At 50.5% G+C, this 23757-nt stretch overlaps 1 protein-coding gene and 1 non-coding gene across 3 annotated transcripts in view; one reads left to right on the top strand and one right to left on the bottom strand.

The window, feature by feature from the left end:
- Positions 1–23553, top strand: part of TCN2 (transcobalamin 2) — a 31630-nt gene extending 8077 nt beyond the window's left edge. The window contains exons 1-10 of one of the 2 annotated variants that reach the window (XM_057746882.1): positions 8753–8842; positions 9118–9324; positions 12820–13012; positions 13753–13910; positions 14917–15078; positions 16567–16739; positions 16871–17057; positions 17977–18148; positions 20546–20661; positions 22937–23553. In XM_057746882.1, the coding sequence (XP_057602865.1) occupies positions 9261–9324; positions 12820–13012; positions 13753–13910; positions 14917–15078; positions 16567–16739; positions 16871–17057; positions 17977–18148; positions 20546–20661; positions 22937–22998 (1287 nt within the window). In that variant the 5' untranslated portion in view covers positions 8753–8842; positions 9118–9260 and the 3' untranslated portion in view covers positions 22999–23553. Of the gene's footprint in view, positions 1–8752; positions 8843–9117; positions 9325–12819; positions 13013–13752; positions 13911–14916; positions 15079–16566; positions 16740–16870; positions 17058–17976; positions 18149–20545; positions 20662–22936 lie in introns of those variants that run through there. The other variant, XM_057746883.1, reaches the window with a different exon arrangement.
- On the bottom strand, positions 2858–2930 carry TRNAA-CGC (transfer RNA alanine (anticodon CGC)). The gene has a single exon. It is a non-coding gene; the product is annotated as a tRNA-Ala (tRNA).
- Positions 23554–23757: the final 204 nt, after the last annotated feature.

Here is a 23757-nt window from a genome sequence, read left to right as displayed (position 1 = left end):
ACCTTGACAGTTTTGAGGAGTGCTGGTCAGATATTTTGTAGAATGTGCCTTCTTTCGAATTTGATTTTTCACTGATGGTTAAACTGGGGGTTGGAGGAGGAAGACCACAAAGGCAAAGTGCGGTTTACATCACATCCTATCAAGGGTGTACGCTGTCCGCATGATTTATCATTATTGGGTTTATCCAGTGTAAAGATGCTCTTCCTCCCACCTGCTTTCCATACTGTATTTTTTGGAAGGAGGTCACTCTGCATAGCCCACCCTTAGGGAGTGGGGAGTTATGCGCCCCCTCTTGAAGGGGGAGTATCTGTATACATTATTGGGAATTTTTCTGCACGAGAGATTGGTCTCTTATCCATTTGTCTTAGTCTGTCTGGGCTGCTATAACAAAACACCATAGACTAAGTAGCTTATAAACAACAGAAATTTATTTTTCACCATTCTGGAGGCTGGAAAGTCCATGACCAAGGTGCCGACACATTCGGTGTCTGGTGAGGGCCTGCCTTCTGGTTAATAGACAGCCAACTTTTCACTGTGTCCTCACATGGCTGGAGGAGTGAGGGCTATCTCCAGTGTCTCTCTTTTTTCTTAAATTTTTATTGAAATATAGTTGTTTTACAATGTTGTGTTAGTTTTAGGTGTATAATAAAGTGCTTCAGATATATGTGTGTGTGTATATATATATGTTTATTCTTTTTTTTAACATTCTCTTCCATTATAGGTTATTACAAGATATTGAGTATAGTTCCCTGTGCTGTTCAGTAGGTCTTTGTTGGTTATCTACCTGCTTCTGTTTTATAAGGAGTCTAATCCCTTTCGTGATGGCTCCTGATTACCTCCCAAAGGCCCCACCTCCAAAAAACATGGCATTGAGGATTAGGTTTCAACACATGAATTTGGGGCAGTGGACCACAAACATTCAGTGTATGTCAGTGTTTTATTTATTTATTGAATCACTTATTTATATCAGTATGTATGCATGGATATTTATTTTTTACTTTGGGTTATAGTCTAATGCCACTTTATTTTGTTGCTCGAATTATTCCAGCTTTGGCCACTAGGGGCCCCCCTTCAGTTTGCTCCTGTATCCCTTTGACATACTCCATCAGTGTGGGTGCACCTGTGCCTGTGTGCACTTCCTTACCTTCTGGCCCTAGAAGATGCTCCATGCTCATCTTGCATATTTCTTGTCCCAGTCCTAGTATCAGCCATACTAGGGAAACCTGGTTCCTTTTATTGGAGAAATGTTATTATAAACCAAAATCTGGGCACTTGGTAATCTTACTGCTACTGTGGTGTCTTTACTTCTAGGCCCTCTCAGCTGACAGAGCAAAAAAAATGTGTTTGTGTATCCTGTTCTGTTGTGTGCACACGTACCTATAACTGTTTCTGCATGTAACCATCTTTGTCTGTATTAAGCTAAACAGGAATTCATACTGATGTCTCCACCGCTAATCCATCACCACGCGGATCATTCTAGCCTCCTCCCTTTGTTTGTCTGTAAACCCCCCCTCCAGCAGTGAGAACCTGCCTTCCATAACCTGCCATCCATTTACTTTATTGTTCAGTTCCGGTATGCATGCCTTCTAGCATCAGAATTATTAACTCTCAGCCTCATGATATAGGGCTTATTCTACAGACCCCACTCATTATCAAAGTTTCTTAGGTCAGCACCCTTTCCCCAGATCCTTCGGTGAGGTTGCTTCATGCATTTGTGATACAGTTAGGTTCTTTTGTCACATTCTGCATTCTATCTTGGGATACCCTGATCTCCTAAATGATTTTTTTAATTTGCATGTGTTAGGTTCACTCTATGTGCTGCAAAGTTCTATAGGTTTTGACAAATAGGTAGTATCATGTATCCACCATTATACTATCATAGTGTTACCATATTGGCTTCACCTGTTCAGCGCCCCTCCCCCTACTCCTTCCCCCAAGCCTCTGGCAACTATTGATCTTCTTACTATCTCTGTAGTTTTGCCTTTTCCACAATGCTATGTAGCAGGAATAATCAGAGACTTTTCAGTCTTGCCTCCTTCTCCACTTGGCAATATGCATTTAAGTTTCTTCCTTGTCTTTTTGTGCCTTTAGTTCATTTATTTTATTTTTTTTTTATTTTTAAACTTTTTTGGCCACGCCCCTCGGCATGTGGAATCTTAGTTCCCTGACCAGGGATCAAAACCAAGAGCCCCCCGCGTTGGAAGCATTGAGTCTTAACCACTGGACCGCCAGGGAAGTCCAAAGGCTCATTTCTTTTACTTGCTATGTTCAGTTATATAATATTTCATTGTGTATATGTACCAGAATGTGTTTATCCATTCACCTATGGAAAGACACCTTGGTTGCTTCCAGTTTTGGGCAATTATGAATAAAGTTGTTATAAACTTTCACACGCAGATTTTTGTGTGGACATAAGTATTCATATTTGTTGGGTAAAGAGCTAGGAGCACGAATCTGATAGTGAAACTATGTTTTGCTTTGTAAGAATCTGCCAACTGTCTTCCAAAGTGGCTGTACCATTTTGCATTCCCACCAGCAATGAGTGACAGTTCCTGTTGCTCCTCATCAGCATTTGGTGCTGTCAGTGTTTGGGATTTGAACTATTCTGATAGGTATATAGTAGTATCATTGTTGATTTAATTTGCAATTACCTGGTGACATATGAAATGGAGCACCTTTTCATATGCTTGTTTGCCCTCTATATATCATCTCTGGTGAGGTGTCTGTTCAGGTCTTTAGTCTATTTAAAATTTTTTTTTTAATATTTATTTATTTGGCTGCACCAGGTCTTAGCTGTAGCATGCAGGATCTTCGTTGTGGCATGCAGGCTCTTTTAGTTGCTGCATGCAGGATCTAGTTCTCTGACCAGGGATTGAACCTGGGCCCCCTGCATTGCGAGCACGGAGTCTTAACCACTGGACCACCAGGGAAGTCCTGGGTTGTTTGTTTTCTTATTGTTGAGTTTTAAGAGTTCTTTGGATAACCGTCTTTTATCAGATATATCATTTGCAAATATTTTCTACCACACTGCGGCTTGTCTTCTCCTGACAGTGTCCTTAGCAGAGCAGAAGTTTTAAATTTTAATGAAATATGTCTTAGCAATCATTTCTTTTATAGACCATCCGATTATTCCACCATCTTTTGTTGAAATTACTGTCCTTTCTCCATTGTCAGTTGCCTTTGCTCGTTTCTCAAAATATCAGTTACCTATTTTTGTGGGAGTCTGTTTCTGTGCTCTCTGTTCTGTTCCACTGATCAGTCTGTTGAGTCTTTCACCAATAGTACACCATTTTGATTACTGCAGCTTTATAGTAAATCTGGAAATCAGGTAGTGTCGGTCCTCCAACTTTGTTCTTCTTCAGTGTTTTGTTGGTTATTCTAGGGTTTTTTGCCCTTCCATGTGGCCTTTAGGAGCAGTTTGTCAATATACAGAAAATACTGGGATTTTGATTGGGATTATTTGAATCTATAGGTTATGTTGGGAAGAATTGACATTTAACAAAACTGAGTCTTCCAATTCATGAACACAGAATGTCTCTCCATTTATTTAGATCTTCTTTGATTTCTTTAAAAAAATTTTTTACCAGGGTTCTTTTTTTTTTTTAATTGAAGTAGTTGATTTACAATGTCGTGTTAGTTTCAGCTGTACAGCACAGTGATTCAGTTATATATATATTCTTTTTCAGACTCTTTTCCCTTATAGGTTATTACAAAGTATTGAGTATAGTTCTCTGTGCTGTACAGTAGGTCCTTGTTGGTTATCTATTTTATATATAGTAGTGTGTATCTGTTAATCCCATACTCCTAATTTATCCCTCCCTTTCCATCCCCTTTGGTAACCATAAATTTGTTTTCTATGTGAGTCTCTTTCTATTTTATAAATAAGTTCATTTGCATCTTTTTTAGATCTTCTTTGATTTTCTTATCAGAATGTTATGATTTTCTGCCTATAGATTCTGTACCTATTTATTAAATTTATTGTTCACATTGTTTTACTTCTCTCTTCTTTGGGATTCTTCAAGGCATCGATTTGAAGTACATTCTGAAAGAGATATTTTTTTCTGCCATATACCAGGCTGGTTTTTAAAATATTATGTATAATAATAATAAAAAATCACTTTTAGTCTTCATTATTATTATCAAGGTCTTAACAGTGGGAATGGAAGCACTCCCAGAAAGGCAGGAGCAACAGCAGAGGAAGGTCCCTTGGTCACTGCCTGCTGTGACCTCAGTCAGTTGTCCCCTCCGAGCCTCAGTGTCTTCATTAACAAACTGGAGGATGGTGGAGTTGCTCTGAGGGCGAATTGGAAAAAAATGTGTGTCTGCTGCTTGGCACACCCAGTGGCCACTCAGTTGTTATATCTTGAAGCAGAATCTATTTCATGAACACAGACTGCGGGCCAGTTTCTTGACCTACTTGAATCTTCATAAAAAACTCTCCCACTTGTGGGTATTGTTATGACGCCTTTAAAGATTTAAAAAGAAAAAAAATGGAGGCTGAGAAATTAACACGTCCAAGTCCACCTAGAAGTAAAGGGCATATTCTGAGTCTGAGCTGGGTTAATCAGATGGCAAGTGTCCTTCTAGCTCTGCCATTGCTGGCCGCGCTGCGAGGCATGCGGGGTCTTAGTTCCCACAACCAGGGATCGAACCCGATCCCCCTGCAATGGAAGCTCGGAGTCCTAACCGCTGGACCGCCAGGGAAGTCCCTAGCTCTTCCATTTCTGATCACCAGGACCTGGAGGCATTGCCTCTTCCACAGTTTCCCTGCTGGTCCTCTTTCCTCGGCCACCTCTAGCCTTCACACATTCTGTTCCCTCTGCCTGGAACACCCTCCTTGGCTGGAGAAGTAGCCAAAGGAAAGGAAGATGGGCCTTATATTTATTTTGACCCAGAACTCTGCAGAGGAGCCTGTAAATTCAGAACAGTTCCAAGGATCTGTATGAGCAGTGATCCTGGAACCTGCCAGTAGGAATCCAGTGCATGCCCCCCCCCCCCCCCCCGGGGTCCTGTCAAGACCGCTAGCCTTTGCGGAGGGCAGGGGATGCAGGGGAAAGGGGGAGGGCTGTCGGGCAAGATTACGGGAATCCTGCCACAGCATCATTGTTTGCCAGCCTTGTGTTGTGGAGAAAGTATTTTCCTCTACCCTTCAAAGGTTCTTTCAGCTGGTCTGATGATCAAATTGACATGAGACAGAGTAACAGGAGAAAACCAAATTTAATTTTGTAAGTACAGGAAGCCCACATACATGAGAGGTTCAAAGATAGAAGGGTAAAATGAGCTATTTATGCCATCCTGAGCTAAGGAATGGGATAGGGACTGGGGGCTTCAGCGGGAAGGAGGGCAGTTCACAGGAACAAGAAGAAAAAGAGCAGACGTTTAGTAATTGGATGTTTGCCCCGCTACACAGATAGGATTTATCTCTTGTAGTAATTCTCATTCAGGGAAGGACTTCCAATTTAAGTTCTTCCAGGTAATTAAGGGAGGGAAAGACGTTTCTCTTGAGTCTACAGGATCTTGATTTCCTTTAGGTCAAGAGAATCCACATGCTGGGACTTCCCTGGTGGTCCAGTGGCTAAGACTCCATGCTCCCAATGCACAGGACCCTGGTCAGGGAACTAGGTCCCACAAGCTGCAACTAAGACCAGACACAACCAAACAAATAAATTAATATTAAAAAAAAATCCGCATGCCATGGCATGTTTTGGGGAGGCTAGAGCTGAACCCCTTCAGTTGCATGGCTTAAGATGGTCCAACACCTTGTGTAACACGCAAGGCTGTTTTTGCTTACTTAGTTGGAATCCAGACCCTTAAAATTTGGAAACTTGCTAAGTGGACACTGACCCTTCCCTGCAACATTCTTTCGTGGATTTTGACAGATAGCTTCTACTAAGAGCTGGGAGTGTATGAACTTGAACCACACGCCAGGCACCGTGCTAAGCATTTTATCAGCATTCTCATTTGATCCTCATGAGAAACCTGTGAGCACGGTGCCACGTGCCCATTTTACAAGAAACAGACTTGGAGAGGGTGCCTCTTGCCAAAGGTCACAGAGGCAAGACTGGAGTACAGGTCTATGGGATAACCCCTTTTTGGTATTGTTTTTGAGATTTAATTTATTTTAATTTTTTTTGCCTTATCAAGGGCATCCTTAAGTGAAACCAGCTTTTCCCCGGCCTGGAGTGCACGGGGGTAAAGGATACAGTGACTACTAGTACGGTTTGGTGTCACTGCCTTGATTCCTGCTAAGGCATCAGCGGTTTAGATGCCACAGCTTCACACCATGAGTGCCAATACCCAAACAGTGAACACAGCAGATAATGTCTTCGTATTTTCTAAAGTAGCTTTGAACTCTCAGGCCCCCTAAAAGGGTCTTGGAGACCCCCAGGGATCCACAGACCACACTGTGAGAACAATCCCCTGGCTTATGGGACTATCAGCGATTTTCTGGTTTTTCTCTCCCTCTTCTTCCTCCTCCTCCACCTCCTTCTCCTCCCTTAACACATTTTCTGATTTTTTTGTGCAATCCACGCGTTACTTATATAATTTTTAAAATTTAGGATTAATTATGAACTTCTTTCTACGTTAAGTGGGCTCTAAGATTGTAATATATTTACATTTTTAATTAAGAAAATAGATATTTCGTATGTAACCATACAGTCGTGTGTTTCTTACATTCATTCTTCTCATGCCACCTTAACACATACAATTTTTTTTCACTTCACTTTTTTTTAAATTGAAGTATAGTTGATGTACGATGTTATATGTTTCAGGTGTACAACACAGTGATTCATTTTTGAAGGTTATACTCCATTTACAGTTCTTATAAAATATTGGTTGTATTCCCTGTGTTGTGCACTACATCCTTGTTCATGCATAAAATTTGATTTTTTCCTGTTGGATTCTTTCTTCCGCTGCGTCCTAGTCCAGGCGTCCTGAGACCACCAAGAACAGACCTTTCACTCTGACAGGGTCAGCTCAGTTGATCCACCGCGATGAGGGGGAGGCACTGGGGGGATCTGACCACACAAAGGGCAAGGTTATTACAGGACTGGGGGGAAGGGTGGGGTTAGGTGAAATGTAAACCAAGCAGTATTTTTTTTTCTTTTTGGCCATGCCACATGGCATATGGGATCTTAGTTACCCGACCAGGGATCGAACCTGCAGTGGAAATGTGGAGTCTTAACCACTGGACCACCAGGCAAGTCCCAACCAAGCAGTATTTTGATAGGCTGAACACAGCGCAGGGCTGCATGAGAAGGGTAAGCTTCAGGTTGGGACAGCAAAGTATCCTGTTTACATGGAAACTGAAATTGAGACAAGCGTGAAATGTGGAGTCCAGAAATTCCATCCTGGAGCAGCTTCTCTGTTGCTCAGAGTGACTTGGCGCCTCCAGGAATGTTTCTTTCTTACTAACGTGATTTCAAACAGCAAATTCCTGATAGTTTGTGATTTTAGGGAAAAAAAGAAATCCCAGTAAAAAAGTACAGTGGTAGTCACTCAGACAGCATGGTTATTGGAACGCTTTACAGCTGTAACGAGACCTTGGGAGAAATAATGTTTCCTGTTTACACTGAAGCTGGCTTTGTCAGTGCCTGTCCTGATGCACAGACAGGCAAACGTTCACCTGCTCGTTCCAAGCTTATCTTTACTTTCTCAGCTATAGACTCCCAAACAGAAGTCCTTAACCAAATGATTTAGTCATTTTTCTTTTTCACTTCCCTTGACTGCATTACCTAAAACAGCCCTGCTCCACTTGCAATTCGTCACTCTATTTCTAATAGCTATGGAAATGCATCTCCTCCCCACTGATCACCTCGGTACCTTGAGTCCTCAGAGATCAGAGGTGACTTGCCCAAGGAAGCTGCTTCTCACTAGAGGCTGCTGTCCTGGAGGTGGCAGGAAACTGAATCATTGCCACCCGCCACAAGCAGAGGGTTGGTGAGCCAGGGCAGTCCTGTCCCAAACCAAGGCAGCTCCATTGCCCACAAATTTCCAAGGCGCCCCCTGGGAGTCTGAACCAAAGGATCTGCAGAAGTTGGGCCTCCAGCTGGCCTCCCTCCTTCCCTGGAACTTAACCCTGATAGGCTACGCCCAGCTTCCTTGCACTAGATAATCTAATTTTGTATTTATAAAGTACTTCTGTAAACAGATGCACATCTCTGTATTTATTTATGTCTGTATTTATTGACTTGTGATAAGTCAGGCACAAAACCAGATTATCTTGAATGAACCATGGCAATTTGCCATAAAATGATTGCAATAAAAATTTTATTTAGAAGTGATTAGAGATGTTTTAAGGTCATAACATCTTTACAAGTTGAGCTGGAAGGGAGCTTAATTAGAATGATCTTCTCCAACCCTTCAGCTCACACAGGAGAAAAATCTTTCAAACTCAGAGAGATTAAGTCACCTGAACAAGGTAACACAGCACCCCCAGAGCAAACTCTTGGACATAGATTCTCCTGTGGGGCTAGGCAGGTGGGGAATCTTTTGTTCTCTTTCTTCCTTGCAGAGATTTTTTTTTTAGGTTACTTTTCTTGTCCTGACAACCATGCTAACCCGGCCCTGCTCACCATGGCTTTGTGTCTCAAATGATTAAGTCTTGGTTAAATTGCTTTGTTTTGACTCCTGGAGGCTCCCAGCTTTCCGCTTGGTTGAGAAAACTGTCCTGTCTGGTCCCGGTCTACCACCCCACCCCCGCCCCTGCCCCCGCCCCTTGGGCGGGCAGAGAACAGCTGACTCCAGCCGCCGCTCATGTGACCGTCGCAGCTCCCAGTCCTGCTCCCTGTCCCAGGCCAGGGTGGACACTCTCAGGGGCTCCTTCTGGGAAGGGTCCCAGGTAGGCACCCTAGCCCTGCCCATCCACCACTGGAACAGCCAAGCGGATACGGGACAGGCGTGGCTGGACAGACTTGGGCAGATCAGAAGTCAGACCTCCTGCGCTGGTCCAGGGCTCTTCCCGCAGCGGGCCTTCACACAGCACCCCCGCTTGCCCTCCCCCGTCCGCCACCTCCAGGAAGCCCTGCTCTGCCCTGCCCTTCCTTCCTCCGTTCTTTACCCTTCCTTTCCCCTCAGCTACAGACCTTTTCCCCTTTCTCTGTGCTGACTTCGCAGCGTGCCGCCGGGCGTGGAGGGATTAATCAGTGCCAGGAAGCTGCCTCTCTCGGAGCAGTGACCGCTGTGGCCAGGAGAGCCTCTGCCAGGCCAGCCCTGGGAGTGTGTCCTGCTCCCGCCTCCTGCTTATCCCTGCTGCTGCCATGGGGGGCCTCGGGGCCCTCCTCTTCCTGCTGGGGGGCCTGGGAGCTCTCGCCCACATCTGCGGTGAGTACAGGAATCTACTCCGTGCCTCTCGCCTCCTGGGTCCTCAGGAGAGAGGACCATCTTGTCCAAGCCTTTCAGTATATAGCTGCGGAAACTGAGGCTCAGATGTGTGGGGGTGACTTAGCTGCCCCTCAGGGCTCCCACGGCAGTTTGGACTTAGCTGGACCTCAGCGTTTAGCACATTGTACTGAGACGAATTGTATGTCTGACGCTCCACCGGACAAGATCCCTTCCGTTAATTCAGTCATTTGTTCATTTATTCATTCGATACACGTTGATTGAGCCTTCTCTGTGCCAGGCACTGCGTTAGGCTTTGGGGAAAGAACAAAGAGCAAGACAGGTCCCACCCCTGCCCTCCTAGAGCCTCCGTTCTAGCGAAGGGGACAGTGGTCAAGAGGCACGTCAGGGCTGTGCTTGGGGGCTGTGGTGAGTGCCTAAGGCAGCCCGAGGCTGGGGGTGGGAGGAGGGGGGCCAAAGGATTCCAAGGACGAGGGGGCGATGCAGGAAAGGAGGGAAAGGAGGTGGCGAGGAAAGGACTCGGGGGCGGGCACCCCAGGCTGAGGGAGAGTGAGCGTGTGCAGACCCTGGCGGGTCACCGCAAGGCATTTGCTTTACATCCCACATGCAGGGGTCCCCAGGGGCCTCTTGGGACCTCTCGGGACCTGTCTGCCCTGGAACCCCCGTGGGAAGCAGAGACAGGAAGGGAGGCTGGGCCGCCCGCCTCTCCTCGCTCCTCCTCGTCTCTGCCCACAGCATTACGCTCTGTCTTCACCAGCAGGGTCTCCTGTGACCCCGGAGAAACCCAGAGGCAGGTTCAGTCGTATCCAGGTGACAGATGAAGCAATCAAAGGTCGAAAGGGCCAGGTGACCCGCCCAAGGTGCCCCAGCTTTCCAGGGCTTTGCTGGACTCAGTTCTCAGAACTCCAGGTCACGGTCTTCCCCGGGCACCAGGAGCCTCCGGCCCGTGTTCCCCAAGTGCCACCAGACCCCTCAGCCCTCGGCTCTTGGTTCCTGTCCAGACAGTCCCCAGGGGAGACCCGGGACCCTCGGTGTGAACCTTTCAACAGTTGGTCCATAGGCCTGACCCTGCAAGAGCCTTGGACTGGGTTTGAGGTGCAGCCCACTGCTGCTGGGTCATTCCGTCACCCCCAGTCTCATCCCTTGCTCCCCTCCTTCCTCCTTGGTGTGATGCAAGCATCCCGCCACCTGCTTTACCAGCTTAGAGCCCTGTGTGCCTGTGAAACTGACTTGTGCCCGTGCATGGTGAGCGCGCATGCTTCCCGTTGTCAAAGCCAGCTGTCAGCCAGCAGAGCTGGACGGCCCCGTGAGCTGGAGGCCCCAGGGGAGGGAGCTCGCCCAGGCTCACAGGCTCACTTTTATTACCCAGGTGAATCTGCCTGGCTCCTTCCTGCTAAGGAGGCTGCATTGTGTTTACCCGCCTCTCTTTACAGCACCAGCTCCTCTTCCTATCACTCTAATCCCAGGGCTGACTCACCTGCTGGAGGTCAGAGCCCAGAGTCAGGGCAGGGGCTCCCTTACCAGTTTGAAGAAAAGGGAGAGGAAAAGAGAACTGTGGAGGGACAGACAAGCAGAGAGACAGACAGAGATGGAGAGAATGAGGTAGATCCAGAGGTGCTGGTGGAGGAAGGGGAATTCGTACAGAAATGGGGGCAGATACACAGAAAAGTGCTGAGAAACAGAAAGCAAAAGAGAAGCAACCCTTCCCCCACCGGGGCCCCAGTTCCTTTGCTCCATCCCCTGGGAGGGGCGGCCAGCCCAGCAGCTGGAGCTCCACAGCAACTGGGAGGCGGTAAATGGGAAAAAGTCTGAAGTGCCTCCAAGGCCACCCACTCAGCTCATGTTCCCTACCGGAGGGAGGAAAGCGCCAGTCAGCCGGAGCTGGGAAACACCCCTGAGGCTTCTGCTTCCCCTCTGGGTAAATCCCAAAGCACATGGATAAGTGGTTGCAAATGATGATTTCTAACAATTCACCTCACAATCTCAGGTTCTTTTCACCTAAAATGAAGTGGCAGGAAAAGCACTCTTCTGAGATCTGCCCAGAGGAAGTTCACCAGGAAGTCCCAGTTAGCCAGTGGGCAGGCTGCAGTGTTGTTATTTTGTTTTTTTTAAATTGGAATATAGTTGATTTACAATGTTGTGTTAGTTTCAGGTGTACAGCAAAGTGAATCAATTATACATACACATACGAGGGTGAGTCAAACATTATCCCCACTCTGGCTGTAGAATTTATTTTAATTAACTTTTAGAAAAGACAAATTCATTTTTCAACATATTTTTCAAGATAATCTCCTTTCTTTTCAATACGCTTTGTCCATCTGTCAACAAGCTTTCATATTCCCTCATTAAAAATTGTTTTAGGCTGAGCTGCAAGCCACGAATGCACCACTGTCTTCACTTCTTCATCAGAGGTGAATCTTCATCCTCGTAGGGCTGCTTTCAGGGGACCAGACAGGTGAAAGTCTGATCGAGCAAGATCAGGACCATAGGGAGGGTGCTTTAACACCTCAAAACGAAGTGTTTGCAGAGTGTCGACAGTGGGGGCAGAGGTATGTGGACGTGCAGACCCTCAGACCACAAAAAATGAATCACTGCACGCTGCTCTTCTTTCGTGCAAATCATAGGTGGGGCATCCATTTTTGCTCGCACCACAGTTACAAATGAACTGATGTAACATGTTCATACCTGCACAGCAGTGACTGGGGAGACAGCAGCCTTGAACAGAAAGCGCTGATAAGACAGTGTGGCCAACAGAAGTTTGAATACAACCGAGTGCGGATAATTTTTGACTTATCCTTGTATATTCACTTTTTTTGTAGATTCTTTTCCCACGTAGGTCATTACAGTGTATTGAGTAGAGTTCCCTGTGCTATCCAGTAGGTCCTTATTACTTATCAATTTACTATAGTGTAGGGTGTATATGTCAATCCCAGTCTCCCAATTTATCCCTACCCCCCTTTCACCCCTGGTAACCCTAGGTCTGTTTTCTACATCTGTGATTCTATTTCTGTTTTAAAACTGGGTCTGTAACCTGTTTCCAGTGTGGGTTGAAGTTTTTGTAAATGGATGGAACATGCCCACAACGTTGAACCTCTGTTTCCTCTTCCGTGCAGTGCCATGATGGCAGTACCTACATCACAGGGCTGGTGTGAGGACCGAGGGAGGTGGGGTACAGTGTCTGGGGCACCCCATGCCACTTGACATCCGGTCTCTCTGTGACTCCTGATGGGCAGAGTGGCTGCCTGGCACCTGCTTCCTCTGCCCTGGGCCCAGCGCCTCTCCCTGGTGCACTCCAGCTCCTCTTTCAGGAGACAGGCTTTCCCCCCGTTACCGCTGTCTCTCGTTACAACCAGATACGGGTAGGGGGTGTGCCAGGTGGCGGTAGGGTGGGGATGTTTATTCCCTGGAGAAGACCCTGGTAAGGTGTCGCTGGTGGCCTGGCCCTGCACCCTCACTTGGCCTGTTCTCTTTCCTAAGACATAACAGAGGTGGACAGCACGCTGGTGGAGAGGCTGGGCCAGCGCCTCTTGCCCTGGATGGACCGGCTCTCCCCGGAGCAGCTGAACCCCAGTATCTACGTGGGCCTGCGCCTCTCCAGCCTGCAGGCTGGGGCCAAGGAGGCCCACTACCTGCACAGCCTCAAGCTCAGCTACCAGCAGAGCCTCCTGAGGTCTGGCCATGCTCTCTCTCCTTTCCCTGTGGCGTGCTCCACATCCTAAGAGACAGGAGACCTGAGTTCTGGTTTGGGCCTGTCACTGCTTTGTTGGGTGACCTCGGGGCAAGTGTCATCTCCTCTGGGCCGTTCTCCATCTGTGGAATGGGGTTGGCCTGACTAGATTGGAGATGCCACTCCAGGGCCCTTGTGCGGCTACTGTACCCTCTGGTACCTGAGGCAGACATCACTAATCCATGGCTGTACTCTTTCATACTGAGCCCAGCAGCATCATCGGACTATCTGTGCTCCCTTTCCCGGGGGCATTAAGAGGAAGCCTGTTCTGAGGTCCAGCGTGGGAGTTTGAATGAGAGGTGAAGGGTCAGGACCACCATGGAGCATCTCCTGCTTGGACTCCCTCTTGAGAAGTGGATGCAGGGCAGGGAGAGGAAAGAAAGGGGAGAGTGTATAGGCGAAGTGTGACCAAAACTGTGGGGCCAACACAGGTCATTTGGATGCAAGAGCCCTGAGTTTGTCCTCGAGTCTAATTTTCATCTTTATGAAATATATGTGACATACACAACTTACGTAACTGACTGCATCTGCTGTTGGCAGGTCTTGTAAACTTTTGTCAACTGCTAGGGTGTTTTCCACTTTGTAGCAGGGGCGAGTGGGGGGCAGCCCCAAGCCAGGCTCACCAGGGTGGCCCTTTCTCACCAAAGTGTTGTTAACTAGCTTTGTCCTATGTCTGCCTCCAGCAATGACAACAGTGACTCCGAGGCCAAGCCCTCCATGGGCCGGCTGGCCCTCTACCTGCTCGCTCTCCGGGCCAACTGCGAGGTTGTTGGAGGCCGCAAGGGGGACAGGCTGGTCTCACAGCTGAAGCGGTTCCTGGAGGATGAGAAGAGGGCCATCGGTGAGCAGGGGCAGTCCGCCAGGGGCAGGGAGGGCACGTCAGACAACGTTGTCTGGTGAAACATCTACATCAGAGCTTCGGATGTTTTCCCCAGGCCTCTTTCCTGCCCTCCATTCTGCCTGTTTCGATATCCACCTAGAGGCTAGGGCCTGCCCCAGTAGCCATCCTTGACCAAGGCTTTTCTGCATCGCACATACACTCTGTTGGCAAGTCCTGCTGCTCACCCACCAAGTTTGGCCAGATTATCCACCTCTGGGACAAATGCACAGCCTCCTTACTACTCACTCCATAGTCTCTCTCCGCTAACTTTCCGGCCTCCTGACTCAATCCGGCACACACAGAGCAAGCATTTAAATATAAACCTGATCTCGTTGTTGCTGCTTAAACCCTCCAGGAGTTGCTCACTGCTGGGTTCACAGCCCTCAGGCTCAGCCTGTCTGCCCTTTTCTCCTCACCAGGCTCTGCCCACCACCCTCTGGCTCAGCCACTCGCCTGCTCCTCCATGGGCTTCGGCCACCCTGGCCTCCTCTCAGTTCACAGACCAGGGTCTTGACGGATCCAGGGGACCCTCCACCTGGAAGGTGTCCGTCCCCTCCTAGCTCACTCCTGCTCCGCCTCTACCTCTCCCCTGCCGTCTCTCCCCAGCATCACGGCCTCAGAGAATCCCGCCCCAACTCCCCCCCCACCCATGGGGCTGTTATTCGGCCCCATGGACCTCAGTCCACAATTCAGTTATAATCATGGTCTCGTGAGCTTGGGTTGTGTTATTTCCGGAGGCCCTGGCTGCTCTGTGCCTGGCCTGTCATCACTGTTCATACCTCCAAGCATAGCGCCTGACACTTAGTGGGGTCTCAGCAAGTATGAGTCAAGGGAACGAAGGGAAGAAGGATCCCGTGACCCAAAGGCGGGTGTCGGGAAGCCCAGGCAATGGGTTCAGTGCGGGCGGGGCTGGTTGCTGGGAGGGAGCAAGCATGACGCCCCCACCCCGTGGTTTTCTCCCTCCCAGGGCACAATCACAAGGGCCACCCCCACACCAGCTACTACCAGTACGGCCTGGGCATCCTGGCCCTGTGTGTCCACCAAAAGCGGGTCCACGACAGCGTGGTGGGCAAGCTCCTGTACGCCGTGGAACACGAGCAGCTTCTCCAGCAGGGCCACCTCTCTGTGGGTGAGTGGGCCAGACCCCAAAGGCCAGGCAGGCACTCCTCCACCCCTGACCCCATGCTCACCTTTCCTTGGGACCCCTCCTGTCGAGTCCATTAGGAGCGCCATGGTGAGAGCTTGTTGCGGTATGGGGGCTGTGAGCCAGCGTTGCAGTTGGACCGGCTTCCTGACCCCATCCTCCATCGCACACTTACTGTAGGTCACCCTGGACAGATCAAGTGGCCTTTCTGGTTCAGCTTCTCTGGTAAAATAACTCCCCAGAAGCATCTCAGTACAAGATACCTTATAAATAAAGAGCATAGCATGGTGCCCGGCATGGAGAAAGTTCTGGATACACAGCTATGATGTTCTCATCAAATGAGCTGAGAGGCCTGAGACCTGGATTCTGAATCTGCTTCCTCAATGTGTGACCTTGGGTCTCCAGTGCCTTTTCTTGTCATCATGATTTCAAGGTCTCTTCTAGGCCTGGCTGTGTTCTGTGAGTGTGTGTGCCTTGAATAGGGTGGGTAGGATGGAGTAGGTTGGAGGTGGGGAGGGTAGGTGCCCAGAGAGAAGAAGGCAGCCAGGGCTCCTGCCAACAGGGAGCTTGTTCTGTCTCAGAGGCTTATAGAAAACCCATTGTGGACACACTAAATCACCCCAGGATGGGGAGCTTAAAACTCCCCAGAGCCCAAGCAGCTCCCTGGACCTATTCAACCAGACCACCTGCAGGTGGACCCAGGTACCTGCTCCTTTAAAAATCCACTGGGGGACTTCCCTGGTGGCACAGTGGTTAAGAATCCGCCTATCAGTGCAGGGGACACAGGTTTGAGCCCTGGTCCGGGAAGATCCCACATGCCGCAGAGCAACTAAGCCTGTGTGCCACAACGACTGAGCCCACGTGCCACAGCTACTGAAGCCCGCGTGCCTAGAGCCTGTGCTCCGCAACAAGTGAAGCCACTGCAATGAGAAGCCTGCGCACCGCAACAGAGTAGCCACCACTCCCCACAACTAGAGAAAGCCCATGCACAGCAATGAAGACCCAACACAGCCAATTAATTAATTAATTCAAAAAATCCTCTGATGGGGAATTCCCTGGTGGTCCAGGGGTTGGGACTCCGTGCTTTCACTGCCATGCTGAGGGCCCGAGTTCGAGCCCTGCTTGGGGAACTGAGATCCCATAAGCTGCGTAACGTGGCCAAAAACAAAACGAACGCCATGGTGATTCTAAAGTACAGGCAGGTTTGGGAAAGCGTGTGTAGGCTAAAGTCCTGTTGGCCCTCACTCCTCCAGTCTCTCTCCCCTACCTCTAAGCCCCAGGAAGCAGACAGGGACACAGTGACCAACCGTCCCAATTTGCCGTCCTGGAAACTGGGCAGACTGGGCTGGGTTGGTCTGCCTAGCTGCTGGGAACTTTCTGAAATGCTGCTCTGACCGTACTGACGCCCCTTCCTCCAGCCCTCCCGTGGCTGCCCGTTCAAGGGCTGACCCCACTTGGCTCTGTCCTCTGCAGATACGGTGGCCATGGCGGGCTTGGCCTTCTCCTGTCTGGAGCTATCCAACTTCAACCCCAATCAGAGAAACCGGATCACCCAGGCCCTCAGGAGAGTGCGAGAGGAGATCCTGAAGGCCCAGACCCCAGAGGGCCACTTTGGGAATGTCTATAGCACTCCTCTGGCGCTGCAGGTGGGAAAGAGACTCTGGGCCGGGCTCCACCCTGGTGGCTGGTGGGAGGTGGACCAGCCAAGGGCTGGAAGGCCTGGCCCCTGCCCGCTAGCTGACCTGCCTCTTCTTTCTCTTCCCCTTTCTATCACCAGTTGCTGATGGCCTCTCTCAGGCCCACTGTGGAGATGGGCACAGCATGCCTCAAGGCCAAGGCTTCTTTGTTGGCCAGCCTACAGCACAAGGCCTTCCAGAACCCTCTCGTGATTTCTCAGCTACTGCCCATCCTGAACCAGAAGAGCTATGTGGATCTCATCTCCCCAGACTGCCAGGCACCAAGAGGTAGGCGAGCCTTGCATAGAAGCCCTGCTCTTTTCAATCTGCATTGAAGTCAGCCTGTCCCCATGAGGGGAACTTGCTCCATCTTGATTTGCTCAGTCGACAGGGGTTTGCAGGTGTGTGTGGGACACACGGAGAGCTAAGATGCAGTCACAGATTCTGGAAGCTCATTGTGGGGAGGGAGACACCAAATGGTGAGCTCTGGGTGGGCCATGAATCTCCAGCCCTTTGTGTGATACCCAGTACAGAAATGTTTGAATGAATGAATGCATGATTGAATGAATGAATGGATGATTGAATGAATGAATGCATGATTGAATGAATGAATGGGGAGGGACACATTTTGTACAGCTCTGATACATTATAATGAGTCCCAGTTAGCTGCTTGAATCAGGGCTTCATCTGGGGAAGGGACTGGGGTCGGTGGGTAAGATTTGCCAGTGGAGAAGAGGGGAGGAAGGACAGAGCAGGGAGGGGGCAGCAAGGGCAAAGGCTCAGAGGTGTACAGGACTGGAATTGGGGGGAAGGGTCTCACTAAAGAGTGGGGTCTGGGAGAATGAGCTGGAGGGGCAGGCAGGAGGGTGAAAAGGAGGGGAGACCCTCAGAGGGGTAACAGGGAGTGACACGAACAAATGTATGTTCTACAAAGAACCCTGGCGAGGGCAGTGCTTGCAACAAATAGGTGATAGGGAGATGCTGGAGGCAGAGACACCAGTGAGGTCCTGCCCTTGGGCGGCGGGGGATGTGGGGGCTGAGGGACTGGGGAGGCTGGGAAGGCAGGCAGGTGGGGGTGATGTTGACCAGGTGGGAACGAGGGGAAGGAGGAGGTCCCGATGGGCCAGTGTCTTCCAAAAAAGAGAGGAGGGCTAAGGCCTGGCCCCCTGCCCTCAGACCAGTGGCCCTTCCCCTCTCCCTGGCACAGCCCTGTTGGAACCAGCTACGGAGACCCCTTCACAGACGCAAGTCCCAGAATTCATCCACGTCACGCTGAAGGTCTCCAGCATCTCTCCTTCGTATAGACACTCCGTCTCTGTCCCTGCCGGCTCCTCCTTGGAAGACGTCCTGAAGAAGGCCCAGGAGAACGGAAGATTCAGGTGAGACCCCCACCTTCTGGCCCTCACCCAGCCCGACCCCACATCCCTAATACGGGACACGGATGGGGCAGGAGATGGAGAGAGGGTTCCCTCAGGAGAGGCCCAGGCTCTCTTCCACCTTCTCCGCCCCCGACTCGCCCACGCTGTGGCAGAAACAGGCATCATGATTAGGAGAGCAGGCTCCTGAGGCAGACCCTCTGCATTTGGAATCCCAGCTCTGCCGCTGTCCAGCTAAGGGCCAGGCCAGTTTTTTACCTGCAGCTCATGAGGACAGCAGTTGTGTTCCCCCGACCCACCCCATCCGTCAGGGCCCATGCGGGAGTCCGGGAATTAGTGCACAGAGAGGACGTGGTCCATGCTTTTTGTGTGCAGAGTCCCGCACTTAGAAGTCCTCGATACAGGTTAGCTTTCAGAAGAATAAGAATTTTTATTATCAAACGATCTTCGTCTAATCCCTGTGATGAATTAATTCCCTGGGCAAGCCCTCTGCAGAATGTGGCAGTGGGACAGCAGCGTGAAACTTGCTTCTCACCCTGAGATTCAACGGATCTGAGGACAGCATTTCCGGAGAACTGCTCTATGCCAGCCATGTCTGTGCCTAAATAAGACGGGTGGGCTCACCAGTGGGGATCTGGCCCAGAGAATGAGGGCTTTCCACCGGGCCCCACTAGACTCCAGACTTCTCTTCTAGAAAGATGTGCCTCAATTTGAGAGGGTCCCAATTTCTGTCCCCAGCTGGAGTGCCGGAAGGACCGCATCCTGCCGCCAGGGAGGACCCACAGCTGGCACCTTGTTGTTGTCTAGGGCAGGGAATTTCAGGCTAGAGATGTGCAAAGACCCCTTTAAAAGACGAAAAGTCCCCCAGACCCCAGCTTACGTTATTTCTGTAATAATATGACTTAGATGTGTACTGATGTTTACTGTTTAAAGTCCTTTCTCTTTCTGGCTCTAGATAGCTATAAATCCTAAACAGCTTTTCGAATTAAATACAAAGAAAACTGTGAAACCAATAACATTTAAATAGGGATTGTCTGCTGAGGAGCAGGTGTACAAGCCAGGGCCAGTGAGCCTGACACTCTCAGCGCTTCCTTGGATTTGGGCTGCCATCAGGCTGAGTTTGCACAGGCAGCTGCAGCCTGTAGACTCTTCCCTGGTCCTGAACACTCCACTTATTACCACGCCGACCTCGGTACTCTGGGGGCCACGCACCCTGGGTGCCCTTGGCAGGCATCATCGGTCCAACAGGCACTGGGATTACCTAGAACCTGCTGGTATTCATGTTTGGACATTGTCATCAAAATGGAAAAGAAATTGAGCTTAACACTTTTATTCAGACCTCCAGGACCTCTGAGAAAACATCAGGGATACCAATCTGAGAAATGATCCTCTTGGTGGTGCAGGGGGTGCCTGAGCCGGGTTCAGGGGCCAGAAGGGAGGCATGTTTGAGGCACGTGGGTACACAGCAGAGAAGGCTGGATTCTAGAAGGAGAGAGAGGAAGAGAGACAGAAAGGAGAGAGAGAAATGGCGAGAGACAGGCCAGCAGAGAGTGGTGCTCCAGGCAGCCACGTGGTCCCATGCTTAGGGGCGGACTGGGGACCAGCTGCTCCTTAAATAAAACCTTCCCTTTGACCAGGTCACCCTGAGGGCATTTCTGTTTCTTAAAACTATGAACACCCTCCCTCTCTAAGACCAACGCCATTGATAAGGAGACAGGAAGGACAGGAACACAGACTTTTAAAAGGACCTCTTTGGGGACTTCCCTGGTGGTCCAGTGGTTAAGACTCAGCACTTCCACTTGCGGCAGGGCGGGGTGGGGGGGTCGGGGGCGGGTTCGATCCCTGGTCCAGGAACTAAGATCCCGGATCCCTTTGTGTTTGTGGCAGTGGTGTCTCAGGGCGGGGGTGGTGTGAAGGAGTGTCTTGGTTGCAAAGGCCGGGAATCTAAGCCAAGCCTCTATAGTAGTGGGGAGCATGGGGTGTGTAGAATCGGAGAGAAGACCGAGCAACCCAGCCACAAGAATGGAGGTGCCCTCGAGCCACAGAAGCTTCTGGAACCAGAGACCCAGAGCCACCACTGAGTGTCTCTGCCTCTGTCTCGCCTGTTCCTGCTTCCCTCTCACGCTGGCCTCACTCTCTCCTTGGGCGTTGGCAGCTTCTGATTCTCACCACTGCAACATCAGCCCCTAGAGGGGATGCAGTCCCCTGAGTGGGCGTTGCCTGTGGGGCTAGAGAGGAAGCATGGCGGTGAGACCCGTGGTGAGGTGGCCCAGGAAGGGTTTGGCTAGCTGCCCTGAGAGCAAGGGCAGGACTTTCCTTGAATGGGTGGTTCTACTTATGCCCTTGGGTTGAGGGAAGCAAAGGTCATCTATTCTCCCTCTTCGCCTGTCCCTTTGGTAGGTATGGAACACAGGCCTCCTTGTCAGGCCCCTACCTGACCTCCGTGATGGGGAAAACAGCTGAGGCCCGTGAGTTCTGGCAGCTCCTCCGAGCCCCTGACACCCCGCTGCTGCAAGGTGAGTCTGGTGGCCAGTCCCCTCAGACGTGTCCCCCAGCCCAGCCCTGTCCCAGCACCGAGGCTTCGTCAACTCATGCCGGCTTTTCCCCGGACCTCCCTGGGCCTCAGCCTCAGATAACCACGGATGCTCACAGTGGCAGCATATAATATATTTAAATGTATTCTTAAGAATTTTTATATATGTTATTGTGGCAACTCTAGGAAAGCAGATAGGCAAAAAAAGAAGAAAATGAAAATGGCCCATAATCCGCGACCCAGAAATAACTTCTTTTAATTTTTGGTGTATTTTCTTCCAGGTAATTTTGTAAATATGTACATTTGTTTTTTCATAAAAATGAAGCCATACTCTATAGCAGTGCTGTCTGATAGAAATAAAATGTGAGCTCCATGTGTAAATCTAAATTCTGCATTTGGTGAAACTAAGATTAATAATATATCTTGGGCTTCCTAGGTGGCGCAGTGGTTAAGAATCTGCCTGCCAATGCAGGGGACACAGGTTCGATCCCTGCTCCAGAAAGATCCCACATGCCACGGAGCAACTAAGCCCGTGTGCCAAAAAAAAAAAAAAAAAAAAAAAAAATAATATATCTTATTTAGTCCTCTAGATCCAAAATATCATTCCAAGATGTAATTCATGCAAAATTGTTAATGAAATATTTTGCATGCCTTTTTTTTATACTTTTCAAGTGCTCAGTAGCCACGTGTGGCTAATGGCTGGTATATCCGATGGCACAGCTCTTATATATTGTTTTGCAATTTATTTTTTTCATCCTTAACATATTGTAGCCATCTTTCTATATTGGTATATATAGATCTTCCCCTTTCTTTGTAATAGCCACATATACTATCTCATCCACCAGGGTGCTTTGGGCTGCAAGTAACAGAAATGTAATATAAACTAGCTTCCACAACATCCATTGGCTCATGTGACCAGATTCCAGGGGAAGCAAGGATTTCAGCCCCAGCCCCAACTCCCTGTGACTCTCCTCCTCTCCTTGCTGGCTTCCTCCTCCAGAGAGGCTACTCTGTGTCTTCCCGGGGCTGCTCCCTTTTATGACTTAGGAAACTTGTCTGTGAATCCCCCAGCAGATGTCTCCCGGCATCTTGAAGGCAGACTTGGGACACAGGTGCGTTCCTGGACCCATCCCTGTTGCTAGGAGACGGCCCAGGTTCTGCACCCATCATTGGCTAGAGAGAAGGAACCATGGCAAGACTGGCTTAGGCCAATCAGGGCCCAGGCCCGGCATGGAGCGGGATGGGTGGACCACAGCTCATCAAATCCTGTTGGACCTTTAGTGTTTCCAGTTTTAACTCTTATGGCCCAAGCTGTCAACGAGCATCCCTGAGCATCAGCCCAGCCAGACTCTTAAGGGTCATCTGTCCCTATTCCTGCTACCTGGAACTTCTAGTGGGCACTTTGCCATGTGCCAGGCGTTGGGTCAAGTGCTTTACAGAAGGTGGGACTTGCTGAGGGAGCCTAATAAAAAGCATTCTCTTTCCCTGCCTGGCTGCTGGACACATTGAGACATAAAACCAAGAGGTGACAGATGGAGAGACCAGATCTGGCCTCTATTAATGACAAAGGCTGGATGGAGGAGGTAGCCAAGGGAGGGAGACTGATGGACTCAGCCGTGAGGCAGACGTGGGCAGTCATGTCCTCTACCGACCCCCCTCGGCCCCCCAGTCCAGCAGGAAGCCCACTCCCATGGGGAGAAAGGAGGGCCCAGTTGTTGATATCATTATTATCCTCATATTAGAAACAGGAACTCTAGCACTCAGAGAGGTTCAATAACCTGCCCGGAGTCACACCCCTAGTGAGTGCAGAGCTGGGGCTTGACCCAGAGTCATGCTGGAGCCTGGATTGTCCCGTGTGACGTCACTCTTGGTTCTCCCCAGGCCACACCAAGCAGGTCCCTCTTCCTGATGGCCCCCCGGGGGAACGGTGAAGACAGTGCCCCCGCCGTCAGGTGTTGTCAGGGTCTCTGGTTCCTTTGGCCCCGCATCGGTTATCTGGTGTGCTGTCCCATACCTCCCCACACCCTCTGGGGAGCGCCCGCTGCAAACAAGCCTGTGGGTCCCAGCGACCCTGAGGTCGAAACCAAGTTCAGAGTCTCCAGACTGGCTCTGGACAGTCCCCCGGTTTCCCACCACCAAGCCCTGAGCCCATTCATCTTACAGACCCCGGCCTCAGGGCAGGGGTCCAGAAAGTGAGGTTTGGGGCGTGGTGGGACACTCCACCCCGTTCACTCCCACCCTCCCACCTGTTTCTGCAGGCATTGCTGACTACAGACCCAGGGATGGAGAAACCATTGAGCTGCGGCTGGTTGGCTGGTAGCCCCCCAGGCTCCCCCAGCCCAGCTGCCTCCCACGCTTCCTGGGCTTCCGCCCTCCCTCCGGACATCCCTGTAACAGGCACATGCCTGACCCCGTTGCCTCCTCTTGTGCACGTGTCTCCGGATCGCCACAGCCACCCCCCCTGCGGAGGTCCTAAACCACTGCCCACGCTGCAGCAGGGAGCCCAGCATCTTCCCCGGGGGGTCTGCCTGCCTGGGTCTGGCCCCAGCTGGCCCTGCAGGTGTCCCATGAAGGCCTCTCCTAGGCTAGAGGGCGTGAGCATCTCAGACTCCTCGGGAGGCCGTCGCCCGCTGGCCTCGTGAGCACCGCTCCCTCTGGGATGGGGATCCTGCGAGGAGAGCTCTGCAGCCCTGACCCCAGCCCGCCGCTCTCCACTCCGTCAGGGCTGCTGCCGCAGTCCCGCTGCGGCCGAGCAGCTGGCGAGGGCTCTGCAGGGCTGCCCTCAGCCCACCTCCGAAATGATTAAAGAATTGATTGTGCACGTGCCCCAGCATCCTGATGCCTCCTGCGTGGAGCCAGGGCAGGGGCGGGGGGCAGAGAAGGGGGAGACCGCTCCGAGGGGAGCGGGGCCGGGGGTGAGCGTTCTCCTGGGTACAGGGGGACGGGGAATGATGCTGGCGGTGGCGATGCTGATTGTTGTTTAGGGAGCGCGTACTTGCTAGACACCTTTTTGCACGTGTCTGAGGTTGTTGATGTTTCTGTTTCCCTCTCTGCTTTACAAATGAGGAAATCAGTGCTC

Source organism: Hippopotamus amphibius, chromosome 8, assembly GCF_030028045.1.
Source record: "Hippopotamus amphibius kiboko isolate mHipAmp2 chromosome 8, mHipAmp2.hap2, whole genome shotgun sequence".
Lineage (NCBI taxonomy): Eukaryota > Metazoa > Chordata > Mammalia > Artiodactyla > Hippopotamidae > Hippopotamus > Hippopotamus amphibius.
This window is presented reverse-complemented; position numbering and strand designations above follow the sequence as displayed.